The 15,626-nt window shown below is 37.5% G+C and overlaps 1 protein-coding gene across 3 annotated transcripts in view; it reads right to left on the bottom strand.

Moving 5' to 3' along the window:
- The window catches only part of LOC132235396 (probable ATP-dependent RNA helicase DDX60), a 107,781-nt gene extending 93,188 nt beyond the window's left edge, over positions 1-14,593 (bottom strand). For 2 of the 3 annotated variants that reach the window (XM_059697678.1, XM_059697680.1), the window contains exons 1-5: positions 14,427-14,584; positions 3,607-3,717; positions 3,387-3,456; positions 2,586-2,775; positions 1,146-1,487 (exon numbers count right to left, since the gene is read on the bottom strand). In XM_059697678.1, the coding sequence (XP_059553661.1) occupies positions 1,146-1,487; positions 2,586-2,775; positions 3,387-3,456; positions 3,607-3,610 (606 nt within the window). In that variant the 5' untranslated portion in view covers positions 3,611-3,717; positions 14,427-14,584. Of the gene's footprint in view, positions 1-1,145; positions 1,488-2,585; positions 2,776-3,386; positions 3,457-3,606; positions 3,718-14,426 lie in introns of all 3 variants that reach the window. The other variant, XM_059697679.1, reaches the window with a different exon arrangement.
- Positions 14,594-15,626: the final 1,033 nt, after the last annotated feature.

Raw genomic sequence — 15,626 nt, 5'->3', positions numbered from 1 at the left:
CCCCAGTAGGGGGTGTGCAGGGGGTAGCCAATTGATGTTTCTCTGTCACATTGGTGTTTCTCTCTCTCTACCTCACCCTTCCACTCCTTCTAAAATTTATAAAAAAATATTTTTAAAATTCCTCTTAAAGAGAGATGGGGAAGAATATTCATAGGGCACTCTTCAAACTCAGATTCAAATTGCTCTAACAGAATAAAATGAGATAAATTGATTCTAGGTCCTCCTCCCAATATAAAAATGAATCCCAGGACTGTTCAGCTAACAGTAAACAACCAGAGTTTGATGACTGGAGTTCTAACTAAAGCAAAATAAACGATCTTATCAGGTTTTATGATAACCAGCTGGAGGTCTCCAAAACCATGAGGGAGTGTGTGACACTATCCTCAAAGAGTAAAAATGTTAGCTGACTCAAATATCATATAGAATTATCTTCATTTTAAAAATTCACTCTACATGGTGAAAATTAAACAAAAATTATATTTCTTTATAAAATCAGTATGTATTTTTGACCCAAGAGTTCAATATAGTAATTGTCAAATACACCAATACAACAAAATAATAAGATCATGGAATCAAAATCCTAAGTGCTTATTAATCTTGTTAATGATTTAATGTTAAGAAATAAACTTATTTCAATTATTTTCCTTCGTCATCAACCTTCTCCATGGTTTTCTCATTAAAAGCTGCTGTTTTTAATATCATTTTATCAGTATGTCTCAGCAACAGAGGCATATATTTTACCTCCTGTTTAATGCATTTCTGACCTTCATACCACACAGTAATTAAACAAATAAAGGCTAGAGTCAGACTGCTTCTTTTCAAATCCATACTGCGTTATTAATTTGGTATTGATGATGAGCAGATTGCTTATTCAGGTATCTACTTCCTTATCTGCAAAATAGATGATACTAACACCTACCTTGCAGGGTTGTTGTGAGGGTTAAATAAAATGACTCATGGGATGAACCAAGCACTATTGTTATGACAGGAAATGCTCAATAAGTTACTGTACTTGCGTCATTATTATTATTAATGCTCAATACCTCTCTGTTAAATCTATGATAATTTCCATAGAAGAGGTAAAAAAAGAACTGAGTCAAATAATTTAGAAAATTATTTAAAATAGAAATTTTGATATAAATTACCTGCTTGAAAAACGTTTGTTGTCTGTGCCTGCTTAGCATAAAGTACGCATAAAGTCGAAGAACGTCAGATGCTTGTCCTGAGGAAAGCACAGCATTGACCTTCATTGACCAAGACTGAATGATTAAAAAGTTGAAAAGATGTGTTTGTAGATCGTTCAAGCCTTCATCTGCAACTATCAGGAAATATGGGTAACTCTCTTCCAAAAAATTTTTCCATTCTTGTGATAAGCATCCAGAAAATTGTGTTCGAACATCAATGGTGTTATTATGCTGAAGATGAAGAATTAAAGCAGTTCTCAAAGAAAGAATTTCAGGGAAGTTGAAATATGCATACTCAGCATCCTGTGTGGGAGGGGTAAAGTACATTATTTTGAAATTATCATTTAGTAGTTTACCGGTTTAGTTAACACATATCACTAAAATTATTAAAGGAATAGGTTCCAACACACTTCTGCTCTGTTTTAGAGACCTTTAAACCTTGACTGTCATCTCCCAAATACATGCCATAAACCACAGTTTGGATGTAAATATGTGTACCCCTTTTAAGCAGGCACACAATACTTGGGATTTATCACACTTTCCCTTCCCATTCTAATTCTTTTCCCTCCAATCGCATTTCAAAATGAAAAAAGAAAAAAAAAGGGCATAAAATATTTCAAAGCAAATGGTGGATATAAATTATCCAGGAAAAGGAAGCTGTGGTGGATCATTTTATTTGAGAAGACAGTCCCCAGGTCGTTGAAACCCTCCTGAAACTGCATAGGTTTTTCTCAACAGACCAAAATTAGTGCAATAAACTGATTCTAAGTGTTAGGCTAGAAACCTGGATCTTTATTCAAAACACTGCATGCAAGCAGTCAGCAATATTAAAAAAAATTTAACAATAGTGTGGATTGCAAAATGTTATTGAACAGACATACACCAAACTCCTTCAGGGATAGGATGAGGAAGGGGTGGTAGTGGTTATACATATCTGTATTTGAATTGTTAAAATTTTATGATTAATTGTATTAATAATAAAAAAAAAAGCAGACCAAATATATTCCCTTGGAGGTAGGTACTATAGAGCAAATAATAAAAAAAAGCAGTGTTAGTGAGTTTTGACATTCTTTTGGGATCAAATACATTGACTGCTGAGTTTTGAAGACAGAAGTTAGAAGTCTAGAATCCAGAGATCCATTAGACCACTGTTTAGGGCGTTTCTCATCCTCTTTCATAATTCTGCATGTTCTTACAACAAAGTTCCATTATTGTGAATAATAAACAATTTTTTGTAACTTCTGAATACTGTGATTATGGGTAATTGTTTTCTGTTCTTCCTTCTAACTTTTCTATATATTTATAGATATATTTCAACTTGTAATAGGAAAACACTTTTATAATAGAAATTTTAGTTTTAGTTCTCAAATCATAGAAAAGGATTCAACTGTCACATGGTACCTTGAAGAAAACTATGGCAAATTGTCCTCCTTTACTAATAATATCCACAAGGTAGCGTTCAACCAAATAGAAGAAATGGAGCTCCTGTCCCTGCTTTAATGATTCCTCACATATGAACATGACAAGCAATGAATCTCCATCAATGAGAAAAAATTCAGATTCAACAAAATCATTGAATATACTGGAATAGCTAAAATAAAAAGAGTTAAAACAAAAATTAGATATAAATTAAATAAGGTCCAAAAAAAAAAGGCAGCAGCCTGTTATTAGCTCAATATCACTATCATCAATAGCTGAATTTACTGAGTAACCATTCACGTCAGGCTCAATGCTAAAACATTTCAAATATACCCATATTCATGACTATCTTTCAAAAAAAAGAAGGCAGGATCAGTCCATTCTATAGAGAAGGGAACTTAGGCACAAAATGATAGGGAAGATTATCTAAAGCCATACGGCAAAATCTGGATTGGACTCAGGAATTTAACACCCATATTTTGAATATGGACCTGTATCATATTTTCTTCCCGTTTAATCAATTTCATTCCTTTATAAAACAATGGGTTCACTGACAGCTGTAGACAAAGAATGCAAGAAAAAAAATGTTCCCATTCACCATCAACCAGCTCTAAAAGTTGTGTTAAATAATCATATATACAACTATATACATATTTAATGCACTATACTATATACTAAGATAGATGATGAGATAGATAAATAGAGATCACTTTAAGGTCAAATAGATAAATAGAAATAGGACATAGAATTTTATATCTCTTTTATTACCACAATATTACTCACTCAGCTTTTGGCATTTCACTCAAAATTAACTCTGAAATTTCCTCTAAAAACATCCTATATTTTTCTAAACCTAAAAAAAAAAGAAAAAGAAAATGGGTTATTTACAGTCTTTTTATTTCAAAGAAAACAGAAATGAAACTTTTAAAATCTAATAAAACTGTACAATATACAGTTTTAGAAATTATTTCAGAAATTATGAATATTTTAAAATGAAAATTACCCATCCTTGCTGCTACCTGCACCTCCAACCTGAACTGGAAAATATTAAATATAGCAAAAATCCTTTACTTGGGTACCTCTAAGTGGCAGTTATTAATGAAAATGGCAGACCTACAAAAAAGAGAAGAAAAGTTAGAAATGTATTTATTCCATTAACAAATCATATTGGATGACTACTGTGTGCTAAACAAAACATAGGACACTGGAAATACAAGAACGGACCAAAGTCAACATGCTGTCAGTTCTCATGAAGCTTAAAATCTCTCAGGAAAGACAAATATTAATCAGAGAATCATATAAAGAGTGGGAAATTAAAAGTGTGACAAAATCAAAGAGGTTGGAGGAAGCTACCCCAAAGAAGTAATGCTTAGTCTGACTTCTGGAGATCAAAAAAGATGCAAGGACTGTAGCATTCCAGGCAAAGAGAGTACCTGAATACCATGTGCAAAAGCCCCGTGGCATGAAAAAGTGTGGATGGAACTAGATACTGAAAAGAAGCCAGCCAGAATGGAGTGGAGAAAGTGAGGGAAGAGCTAGCAGTGCTAGGGAGGACTACAGAAATGTAAGGACACTCAAAGCCTTTGAGGGCATGTTTCTGATCCTAAAATGCACTGATAGATTATAAGCAGATAGTATTATAACTGGTTTTGCCTATTGAAAGATTACACTGGCTATAGAGACTAGACAGGATGAAAGCAAGAATCCAGTTAGTAGAGTAGAGAGAAAACCATTGTTAGAAAAATCATGACAGTAGTTTGATCTAATAGAGCTTGATGGTTGTTTGAAGCACATACTGATAGTAAATATTTAGCAGGTGAGTTTGACAAGATCTGATAAGGAATCAGGTATGAACAGAGAAGAGGGGATAGTGAACGTTGGCAAGAATAACTCCCTAGGATTCTACCTAATGCAACAGGATGAATAAGTAGGCCATTCCCTAGGCAATAAACCCTGGAAATAGGTCACATTTCAGGGAAATATCATTTGTGGTCAATGAGAGTTTGACTTGCTTTTGAGCCTTACCACAGAAATGTCATGTAAGAAAATATACAGTACAAGAACTCAAATACAAGGTCTGGGCTAGACCTGAGTATGTGAGTAATTTGAGTACTACGATAAGTAAAGTCAGTGTTGAACATAAAGATACAGCATCATTCACGAAAAGAAAATGACCGAAAATCCAGTTTTGCAGACCACTAATATTTAATAAATGTCGAGAGAGGAGGAAACATCTGCAAAGGTAACTAAGAAAAACACTATAACAATGGCAGAAGAAAATGCACTTGAGCATTTTGTCACAGTAAACAATATTGAGACATTTCTCAAATATGTATATAGTGTGTTAGGGCCGTGAAACTCCGATGACAGCTGATAGGTAGGTAGGTAGGTAGGTAGGTAGATAGATAGATAGATAGATAGATAGATAGATAGATAGATAGATAGATAGATATTATATGACATTAAGGAATATATAATGGTGAGATACACATTGATATTAAATATTAAAATAATTCAGTGAAGCATGTGGCTGTATAAATGAGAACATTTGAAAAAAGAAGAAATTACTATGGGCTGGAATATTTAGGAGACAACAGAGAAAGGGGCAGAAGCATATTTTCTCACTCTTCCAGTTATTCCATCTTTTTTCAAAGACATCTAGAGCATCTACTCATCACCAAGCATGGTACTTGCTGCAATATATCGAAATATGCATAAAATATGGTCCCCTTCCATTACCATCTGGTAAGGGTTTAAATAGAATTAAATCAAACAGTATAATGTAATGTGTGATCAAGCAGAAATGGCCTAAGAAGCCATGAGAGAACTGAAAAGGAGTTCTTTAATCAACTAGAGCGATCAGGGTTCTGTGTTCTGAGGTTTCAAGCACACATTGAAAAGATGATGAAAAATTTTAGCATGTTGGAGAAGGTAAGAGATATAGAAGATCACATTCCATGTAGCAAAGTAGCACTGGTTTAATGTACAGAGATGTGAAACATGACAAGTTTGAGTTTCCACAAGTCACTCTACATGGCATAACGCAGGGTAACCTGATTGTAGATGAAAATCAGGTATGGACCAGATGATAAGATCTTTTGCCCAAGGAAGAAGTTTAGGCATTTCCCCCAAACTCTCTGCCATCCATTTCATGCAATCCTCAACCTCACTAATTGCACATTTGCCATACTGTCTTTCTTCAGTTCTGCAAGTGATGTGCTCAAACGGAAAAGAAAAGTCAGTGAGAACCAAGTAGACAAGAGAAACTTAACCCCAAATATCTTACAAAAGGGAAACTTCAGAAAAGATAGCGTCAGATTCTACAAGATGAAATAAGTCCCAGATGTTCAGTGTCCTTAATGTCTCAGGAATTTTTTATGGTACTCTTAGGACAAAATAAATATCTAATAGTTCATTTATTAAGTAGTTAGCTCCAAACGAATTAGTAAGTCCTAACAACCTCCTTTGAAAATATATAATACACATAAATTGAGAGAAATAATAGTTTTTACAATTAAATAACAATTACTAATGAAACGTGTGTGCCTGTCGGACACTGTACAACTTTTCAACAATGGCCATATGGTAGAATAAAACACTCCTTAATTTAACAATTAAGGCCTCCTGCCTACTCTCTTCTCACATATCCTACAGAAAACTTCCTCTATTAAATTTTACCCCAAATTTATACCTGCCTTAACATTTACATAGAATTTACAATCATATGCCCAGCTCACTTTTATTTAAGGAAGTGGCATGATAAGAAAAATAAAGCCAGCTACCTCCATAATAACCTCTGAATGAATATGCATTAAAAAATTAGAATTATGCTCAGCTGGCATGGCTCTATGGTTGAGCATCGACCTATGAACCAGGAGGTCATGGTTCAATTCTGTGGTCAGGGCTCACGCCAGGGCTGCAGGCTCGATACCCATTGTGGGGTATGCATGAGGCAACCAATCAATGATTCTCTCTCATAATTTTTTAAAAAATATATGTTTATTTCAGAGAGGAAGGGAGAGGGAGAAAGAGATAGAAACATCAATGATGAGAGGGATTCATTGATTGGCTGTCTTCTGCACTTCCCACATTGGGGATGAAGCCAACAACCAGGGCATGTGCCCTGACCACAGAATCTAACCATGACCTGCTGGTTCACAGGTCAATGCTCAACCACTGAGCCACACGGCCAGCAGGAAAAAAAAATTTTTTTCCCCTAGGGAGAAACTTTTCATGGCTCCTATTTGTAAGAAGTGCCTCGAGGGGGGATGGGCGTGAGTGTCCCATGAGTACTCATTAATTGCACTCTTTTGTTGCCTTCACTTGTCTATGTCTGTTATGTTGTTTGTCATTAAAAAGAAAAAAAAAAGATTTAATAAGGAGAGAAATCCAAATCTCTCCAACACCATGGAATATATTCTTTGGTTACTAATCAGAAGTTTCTAAAAGACAAATAATCTAAGAGAATCCTAAAATAAACTCTGGTCATTGAGCAGATGCTTTTCTTATTATTTGTCCTACCTGAAACCTGACAAGATATTTCAAAGAATTTATTAACTCTATGATCAGAAATTTGGTAAGCTTAGAAGTCAAGTAAAATGTTTTAAGCCTTAGTAGTTTTCAAGGTCTTTCTGATATTAACCAGAAATGTAAACACAGGCCACCACTGCCCAAGACTAAATGAACCAAAGGGAAAGAAGCACAAGTGTCTGGAAAGCCCTCCCCTCAGTCTCCTTAAAAAAATGTTTCTCAAGGACGAATGCAAATCTTGCCACCTGAATGAATATATTTAACTTGTTACAACTATAGTAAGTTAATGGATTTTGCCTTATTTTATTTGTCTCATGGCTAAAAAATGCTTAATTAAAACTACCAGGGCTCCAGTTGTCTGTATATATATCTGTGTGTTGTCTACTTCCAGAGAATGAATAAACCTATATAAAGAGCCAGGGTCATAACAAGCAAAATGACCGAAGGCTGGGCGCACGGCAGGCGAGCGGGCTGAACTGCTGACCTCTTGGAGAGAGAGAGAGGTGGGGCCGATCAGCAGTGGCAGTGGCTGCTAGCTAGGCCTGGAGAGAGAAGCAAGGCCTTGCCAGCAGTCAAGCCTCTCTCTCTCTCCCAGAGGTCAGCAGTTCAGCCCACTTGCCAGCAGCCTGGGATGGCTGCTGATCAGCCCCACCTATATGATCAGGCCCGGAGATGTTGACTGGCATAGAAACCAACCAATCAGACCCAAATCTGGGTGAATTTCAAGGAGCCAGTGGCTGCCTAGAAGGCAGAGCTTTTGACGCTGATTGGCATAGAAACCGACCAATTAGAACCTACTATGGGTGAACTGTGAAGGGAGAACCTAAGGTGGGGGCTGAAGAAGGGTTTTAAGGGCAACAGCTGTTTGGTGTAAGGTGTAAGAAAGTGATTCAATTTTTTAATGACCGGTTTGGCAGTGTAGTGCATATGGCTGGCTATCAGTCCAGATATAAGGCTATGTATTTTTGTCTGCCAAGAGCATCTCCTCCTGCTGAAAAAGGCTTCCCCCCATTTAAGCAATCCTACCCTAGATAATCTATCTATACTAATAAAAGGGTAATATGCTAATTAGACCAGGTTGACTGGCCATCTTCCAGATGTCCGACTTCCTTCTGGACAAAGCCACGGTGGTGGGGGCTGAGGCAGAGGCAGTTAGGGGTGATCAGGCCATCAGGGGAGGGCAGTTAGGGGCGATTAGGCAGGCAGAGGGGTTAGGGGCAATCAGGCAGGCAGGCAGGTGAGTGGTTAGGATCTAGTCATCCCAGATTGTGAGAGGGATGTTTGACTGCCAGTTTAGGCCTGATCCATGTGGGCCTAAACCACAGGAATCGGGCCTAAACCAGTAGTTGGATATCCCCTGAGGGGTCCCAGATTGGAGAGGGTGCAGACCGGGCTGAAGAACCCCCCTCCGTCATGAATTTTGTGCACTGGGCCTCTAGTTGGTTTATAAAGAGCTCTACTTAATAGGCTTAAATAACTTAAGCTCTTATATAAATAAGAAATAGAAACTGTCCTAGTTATTTCAAAAATTTTCCTCAAAATTAAGCTGGCTAAAATTGAATTTCCTTTAATAAGGGTTATTTTTGAAAATTAGGCTTTTTAATAACAATGGTGTGTTTATGTAAAGCTAAAACTTTATTTCTCTGCTAAACACACCACCCACTCACACACACACACACACACACACACACACACACACACAAAACACATTCCTGTACTATGGATATGTTCTTTAAAAAGATTATAAAGAAAACAAAGATTTTATGTTTTATATAAATAATGTTCTATATTTTTTATAATCAGGTCTTTTATTGTTTAACTAAACCAAGTATTCTTAATATTAAAAGAGCTAAATTTTGCTCACAACTATGCAACCTTCTGTATTTGTCTTTGAAATGTTTTATTGTAACTTTGAATAATGAATAATTAAGTATTATTTCATTATGTGTTGTTCCACAATGACGTGATTTTATTTGACCAAATGCTTTAAAACTTTTGATGTTTTTGACAACTTCCCAAGATCAAATGTTCTAAATAATGACTTTGGGATGTTCCAGAGGCTCCTGAAACATTTTAAAGAAAACTTATCTCCCCTCATAAAAAGGGGAAAATAAGCTAATTAGGTTTATTTGGTATGTTAAACACACAGGAAGCATAGTCAAATAACTAATGCCAATTAACTTAGAGTATTTCTGTCTCTGGAAGTTATAAATTTTATCATGCCTTTGAAATGTAAACACCAAGAAACTGAGCAAATCATTGCTCACAGAGACAGAAGGGGGAAAAAACCCAAACAAACTGCTACATAACCTCCCTTACCAAAACTGGTTTGTAAAAGAGCTATGTTTTTACAAACCTACTAAAAACAATAATGATAAAATGAAGTGACTGTATATAAAATGTACGATGTATGTTTTTAATAGAAGAAAATAGGAAGCATGAAGATTCTCTTTTGTTGAGAGAAAAAAAATGATCTTTTGAGATAAGGAAGTTATAAAGATATTTGAAGGGTTATTTTAGCTATTTGGGGATTTTTTTGTCTGTTGGTTTTTGTTGGGGTTGTGTGTGTGAAGAAAGAAAAAGGGAAGAAATTTTGTTCTAAAGTAAAATGTTTGTTTCAAAATAAGAGAAAAAAATGATAGGTCAAAAAGTGAAAGGTATTATGTATGTTCCAGAAGGTTGATGGAAGTTGTAGAAGGTTCATGGAGACAGGAACTTAAACAAATAATTAATATATGGTTAAACTAAGTTTTGAATGGATAACTAAGTCAATTGTATCATTTATTTTTGTATGAATATGAACTCTCACCAGATTTTTAATTGTAGCCATGTTTTAGTCTTTTATCATTTATAGAAAATTATTATTTTATTCTGATACTCTGGGGGGAAAGTATTCCTACAAATGTGTCTCATCTTCAAAGATTCATTAAAAAAAAAAAAAAAAAAAAACTTGACAAACTGTAAAATGCAGGTTTCTAATAACTTTAAAAACATTAGCACTGAAATAGATAAAATTTATACAACTCTAAGGAAAAACTGGATGCATAAAACTGCTAACAAAAAGATAAAGATCAATAAGAATTAATAATGGGACTAAATGAACTGATAAGAATTATAATAATTTTATTATTTTATATGCAATATCACTGTTTTTTTTATCTTTGTCTTATCTATCCTAAGATACCTCTGGCCTACAGCAATTTGATAAATTAGACATTTGTAAATAGAATAAAAACATTTATTTAAAAAATATATTTTCCTTCCCACCTGATCCCTCTAAAATTTCAGGTAATCTTAATGTGTGCACAAATTTAGAGATGTTAACTCTTGGATTCATGGTTCCCAATTTATTATTATTTTTTTAATCCTGACCTGAGGATATTTTTTCATTAATTTTTAGAGAGAGTGGAAGGGAGGGAGAGAGTCACAGAGTGAGAGAGAAACATTGATGTGAGAGAGACACATCAATTGGTTGCCTTCTGCACACCAGGACCGGGGCTGGAGATTGAGCCTGCAACCCAGGTACATACTCTTGACCAGAATAGAACCTGGGACCCTTAAGTCCTCAGGCCGAGACTCTATCCACTGAGCAAAACCAGCTAGGGCATGTTTCCCAATTTAAAGAAATTGCTTATACCTAATTTGAGGGCTCAGCCAATATAGGATTTGGAATTTTAAAATTACTTGGAAATGAAGCAGATGACAGCTGTTGTGAACAACTAACTTAAGATTCCAGACTAGACCTGTATCACTTATATCTTCATATTTCCCTTATTTCCTTACTTTAACTCCTTCATATCTGATAAAAAATATGAGGGCAAGCCCACACTTTAAGAATTATTGTTTTCTTTTTTTCCCTTTAATTTTTGACTGGGAAAGCAACTCAACATTGGACATCATCTTTTTGCTGTTGTTGTTAATCTTCACCTGAGGATATTTTTTCCATTGCTTTTGGAAGGAAGGGAGGGGAGGAGAGAGAAAGAGAGAGAAACATCAATGTGAGAGAGATACATTGACTAGTTGCCTTCTGAACACGCCCCGACCAGTTGTGGGGAGTGACCCCACAACCCAGGTACGTGCCCTTGACCAGGAATTATAGAAATGTTTGCTGTTATAAAACTTTGTTTGCATAGTTTGATGGTATAGGCACACTTAGATAAGGGTTGCTTAGTGTTCTGAAATGACTACTCAGTCCTATGAGACTTCAGATGAGAAACTTCAAGGAACTACAGAAAATGTTTGCCCTTAAAGAAAAATGATGGAAAAGCCTTCCCTTTTTTCTGGTGCTCTAATTGCTCAAATGTGGCCTAAGGTTCCAAAGAAAAAGAAAACCACTTCTCTGCTACATGGGACCTGCCATACCAGGAATGAGCCTTCCTGGTGATGAGGAACCAACAATGACATGACATACTCAAAATGAGCCACCTGATAACAAAGAACCAATGATGCTTTAAATAACTGATCAGTGCTATTTTCTGATGGATCAGTGATACTTGGAAGGAAATATCTTAATCAAAGGCAGAGTGGCGAATGTAAAAGAATAATAAATGGAGCTGGAGCTGCCATGCCAGAAGAACTGCTTTGCACATCTTATACCTCAAACAGTTGGACTGTTAAAACAGGGCAAAAAAAAAAAAAAAAAAAAAGCTTTAGACTAGGCCTAAAGCAACACTGCATCCCAAAGAACTTTTTGCAAAGATAACAAGAAAGCAGATATTATGACTACCAGACTAAAATTTTTAAAGACTGTTTGGAATTAGAGCCACTATGTTATGTCATCAGCACCAATAGAAATGCCACTCTTCTATTGACGTAATGGTTCCTCTTTCCTTTCTCATAAATACCTTTGCCTTTGTTTCCTAATCAGAACATAATTGGGGTTCTGTCTATATGAATTCTTCCCAAGTAGCTCTTCTTATTGATCTCAAATGAATGCTTATTTCCTCGCACTTTGGAACAATATCTTTAGGTTAACAATATCTATTTTAAATGGTTGTCTTAATGATCTAGTACTATATCTCCCAGTCTACTATATTTTGTAGACTGTTTCTACAATGATTAATGTGTACATAATCATAATTCTGTGACTACTATTTACTGGTTTTCCATATTTGATTCAATATAGAAACAAATCACAAGAAGTTAGGAAAGGGATGAATAGTAGAAAAAGAAGTATACTAAATTCCTCATTTTTATTGCAAAATATCTGTAGATAACATCTAATGTTAATATATCAAAAAATAAGGATGTCTGATATCAAGAAGCTAACTTGCCTTTCCTGTAAGTATCACACCATTGAGTTACCAACCAATATATGTAGGAAGTTACATTTTCAGTAGCTGGAGGTAACCCAGAAAATACAGAGATGGAATGATGGAATATCATAATTTTACAACTCGTAATGAATTAATAGATCTTAGTATTTTCAGGTGATAGCAGGAAAATATAGAGGCAAATATCTGCTTCCATATAGGACAACTGCACCATTACTGAATACTCTAGAAAATACATACATACATACATGCATAAACAAACCTGAATTTGACCAAAGCTCTAGTAGCAACCACAAAACATTTATAAGACAGAGCATGTTAAATGATATCTAGAAGACTCTCTATAAGACTGGGTGAGGGAGGAATCCACTTATTAACAAATAAATTATAAGAGGATGAAAGAGATTAAAACAAACTTAGAGACTTATCCAATGACAGCAGTGTCAGCACCTTATCTGAATTCTGATTTGAAGAATCTTAAAAAGAGAGAAGGCAAGAGGGGAAAAAAGGAGTGAAATTGTGCATATGTATTGGGGGTGGGGGAGATGGCCCAATCTGGACAAGAAGGCGTGGGAAATGGTGGAGCCATCTGATTGAAGGGGTCAAGTTCTTGAAACACTGGAGAAGAGCTGACCAGCAATGGGCCAAGTTTTAAGATGGGCTCCATGACTCCAGCTACCCCAATCTATAAGCCCTCTCCTGAGTGTGGGCAGGACCTGTGAATTTAATGGCTAGCCTCTCCCATGATTAGTTTACATTATGTAAGACTCTTCTCAGAGCAGACAGGGGAGAGGTTCTCCTGCTGGCTTGGAAGAGATAAACCACCCTGTTGTGAGGGGGCCATATGGCTAGGACCTGAGGGTGGAATCTAAAGGTTGAGAGTAATCCCCAGCCAACAGCTTTCAAGAAAACAGGGAACCCCAATCCCACAGGTGTAAGGACTTGGATTCTTCCAACAACCTGAATGAGCACCCAGAGCCTTGATGAGATGACAGCCCCAGAAGACATCTCCATTTCAACCTGGTGAGATGCTGGGTAAAAGATTCAGTTAAGCCCAGCTGTGTGGCTCAGTGGTTGAGCATTGGCCTATGAACCAGGAAGTCACCATTCGATTCCTGGTTAGGGCACATGCCCTGATTGGGGCTCAATCCCCAGTGTGGGGTGTGCAGGAGGCAGCCCATCAATGATTCTCTCTCATCATTGATGTTCCTATCCCTCCCTCTCCCTCTTCCTTCCTCTCTGCAATTATTTATACATATATTTACACTCACTCAGTTACCCCAGGCCAGGACTTCTAATCCATGGAAACTATAAAATAATAAATTTCTATTGACTTAAACCACTAAATTTGAGATCATTTCTAATGCAGCAATAGAAAATACATGCCCCTTGACCATGAATACATCCTTTTAACTTTTATATAAGAAATAGATTGTTATTATGTTAAGCCACTGAAATCTAAGGGTGCATAGGAGTCACCCGGGAGATTTTATTAAAATGTAGATTCTAATTCTGCAAGTTTGGAGTTGGGCCTTCCTGAGATTCTGCACAGAGGACGAGGCTGCTAGCTGCTGTCAACGTCTAGGGTTTTGTTTTTGTTTGGGGCTGTGCTAAGATGTGACATCACATGGTGTCCTCAATGCCTCCATCCCAGCACAGTTTCTGAGAAGAGAACCCCTTAAATGCCTGATACTCTCCCCTCTCCTTCAGACTTCAGACCTCCACGCCCATCACCCTTTCCCCTGCTTCTCTCCCACCCTTGCAGCCCCAGCCAGCAAAGCCAGTCTGCCGCCGCCTCGGGGAGCCCAGAGGCACCCACACCTCCCTGCACTCACGCCAGTGCGCGCGTGCGCGAGCCGGAGAGGTGCTCCAGGACCACCTCCCCCTTTGATGGGAGACCTAGGACTCCCGCGGGACATCTCTGCTCCAGGTCCCTTCTCAGGGACACCCCTTGAAACACACACCACCTCCAGCCCTACGTGGCCCCCACCCCACCTCCGGTACCACCCATTCCTCACCCCCGGACTCGAAAACCTGGGACCTGCTGTGTCCAAAGAGCCGCTGGTTGGCGCGTCCCCCGGAAAGGGAGTGACAGAGAGGGGACCGTAGGCAGAGCCCCAAAGAGACTCAGGGCTTTGCGCTGAGCGGAGCCGCCTAGGCCACTCCTCTAACAACTATGGAGTAAGTTTCGTTTTCCCTTCTCACCTCAGAGGCATTTAAGTTTCGTTTCTCAGCATCAGGAATGGGGAGATAGATTAGGGAGAGTGGGTTTTAGCGTCTTTCCCTTCCATCTGAGCCGTGTGAAAGATAGCAGAAGCAAAATGCATTCTTCGGAATTTATACATAAATACAGGGAAAGGAGACAGACAAAGCAGCTGGGATATCTTAAGCAAGGTAAAATCAAGCAAAGGTGGAATTTGGAAACGATGAAACATAAGACATTGGAATCTGAAACTCCACCATCAGATGTGGGGTCTTGCTGCTCCAACTTTATCCAAAAAAACAACAAAAAACACACAACAACAACAGTGCATAACCATACATGAAGCATCTATTATGAGAAGCTGATGATTACTGTTCTGTGTGAACTATATTGGGAACTTTCCTGAGCCAAGAAACACAATTAAAAAATAAACTGAAAATGCAACATGCTTAACTTTTATTTCTGTCTTAATCGATGTAATTTTCACTTAATGTCTGCCTGTTGATGGTTGCAATTTGTGTCTCAACACTAGCCTCTCTTTCTAGTGTCCTAAATTTCATGAATGCTATAAATGTACAAATAGATGAGAATTCCAGCAAGCGGGATGTGGGGACAGCAGTGAGTTTTGAGTATTTTAGCAACAGTGGGAAGCCACCGCTGCTTTGTCTGCAGAAATGGTAAGTGCAGAGGTATAGGCACTTGTTCCACAGGGAAAACAGAGAAGAGAGAGCGCAGTGAATGGCATACTTTCTGGTTCTAAATTGGTGAGCCAAGATGTTTGGTTGTTGTTGGTTTTGTTGTTGTTAATCCTCACTGGAGGATTTTTTTCCCATTGATGAGAGAGAGAGAGAGAGAGAGAGAGAGAGAGAGAGAGAGAGAGAGAGAGAGAGAGAAAGGTGAGAGAGACACATGGATTGGTTGCCTCCCGTACTCACTGGAACCTCCAACCAGTCTGAGATCAAACCTGCAACTCAGGTACATCTCCTCGCCTGGGAATGGAACCCACAGCCCTTCCGA

This window comes from Myotis daubentonii, chromosome 5 (assembly GCF_963259705.1).
Source record: "Myotis daubentonii chromosome 5, mMyoDau2.1, whole genome shotgun sequence".
Classification (NCBI taxonomy): domain Eukaryota; kingdom Metazoa; phylum Chordata; class Mammalia; order Chiroptera; family Vespertilionidae; genus Myotis; species Myotis daubentonii.
Note: the sequence above shows the minus strand (reverse complement) of the source record. Positions and strands in the feature narration are given on the sequence as shown.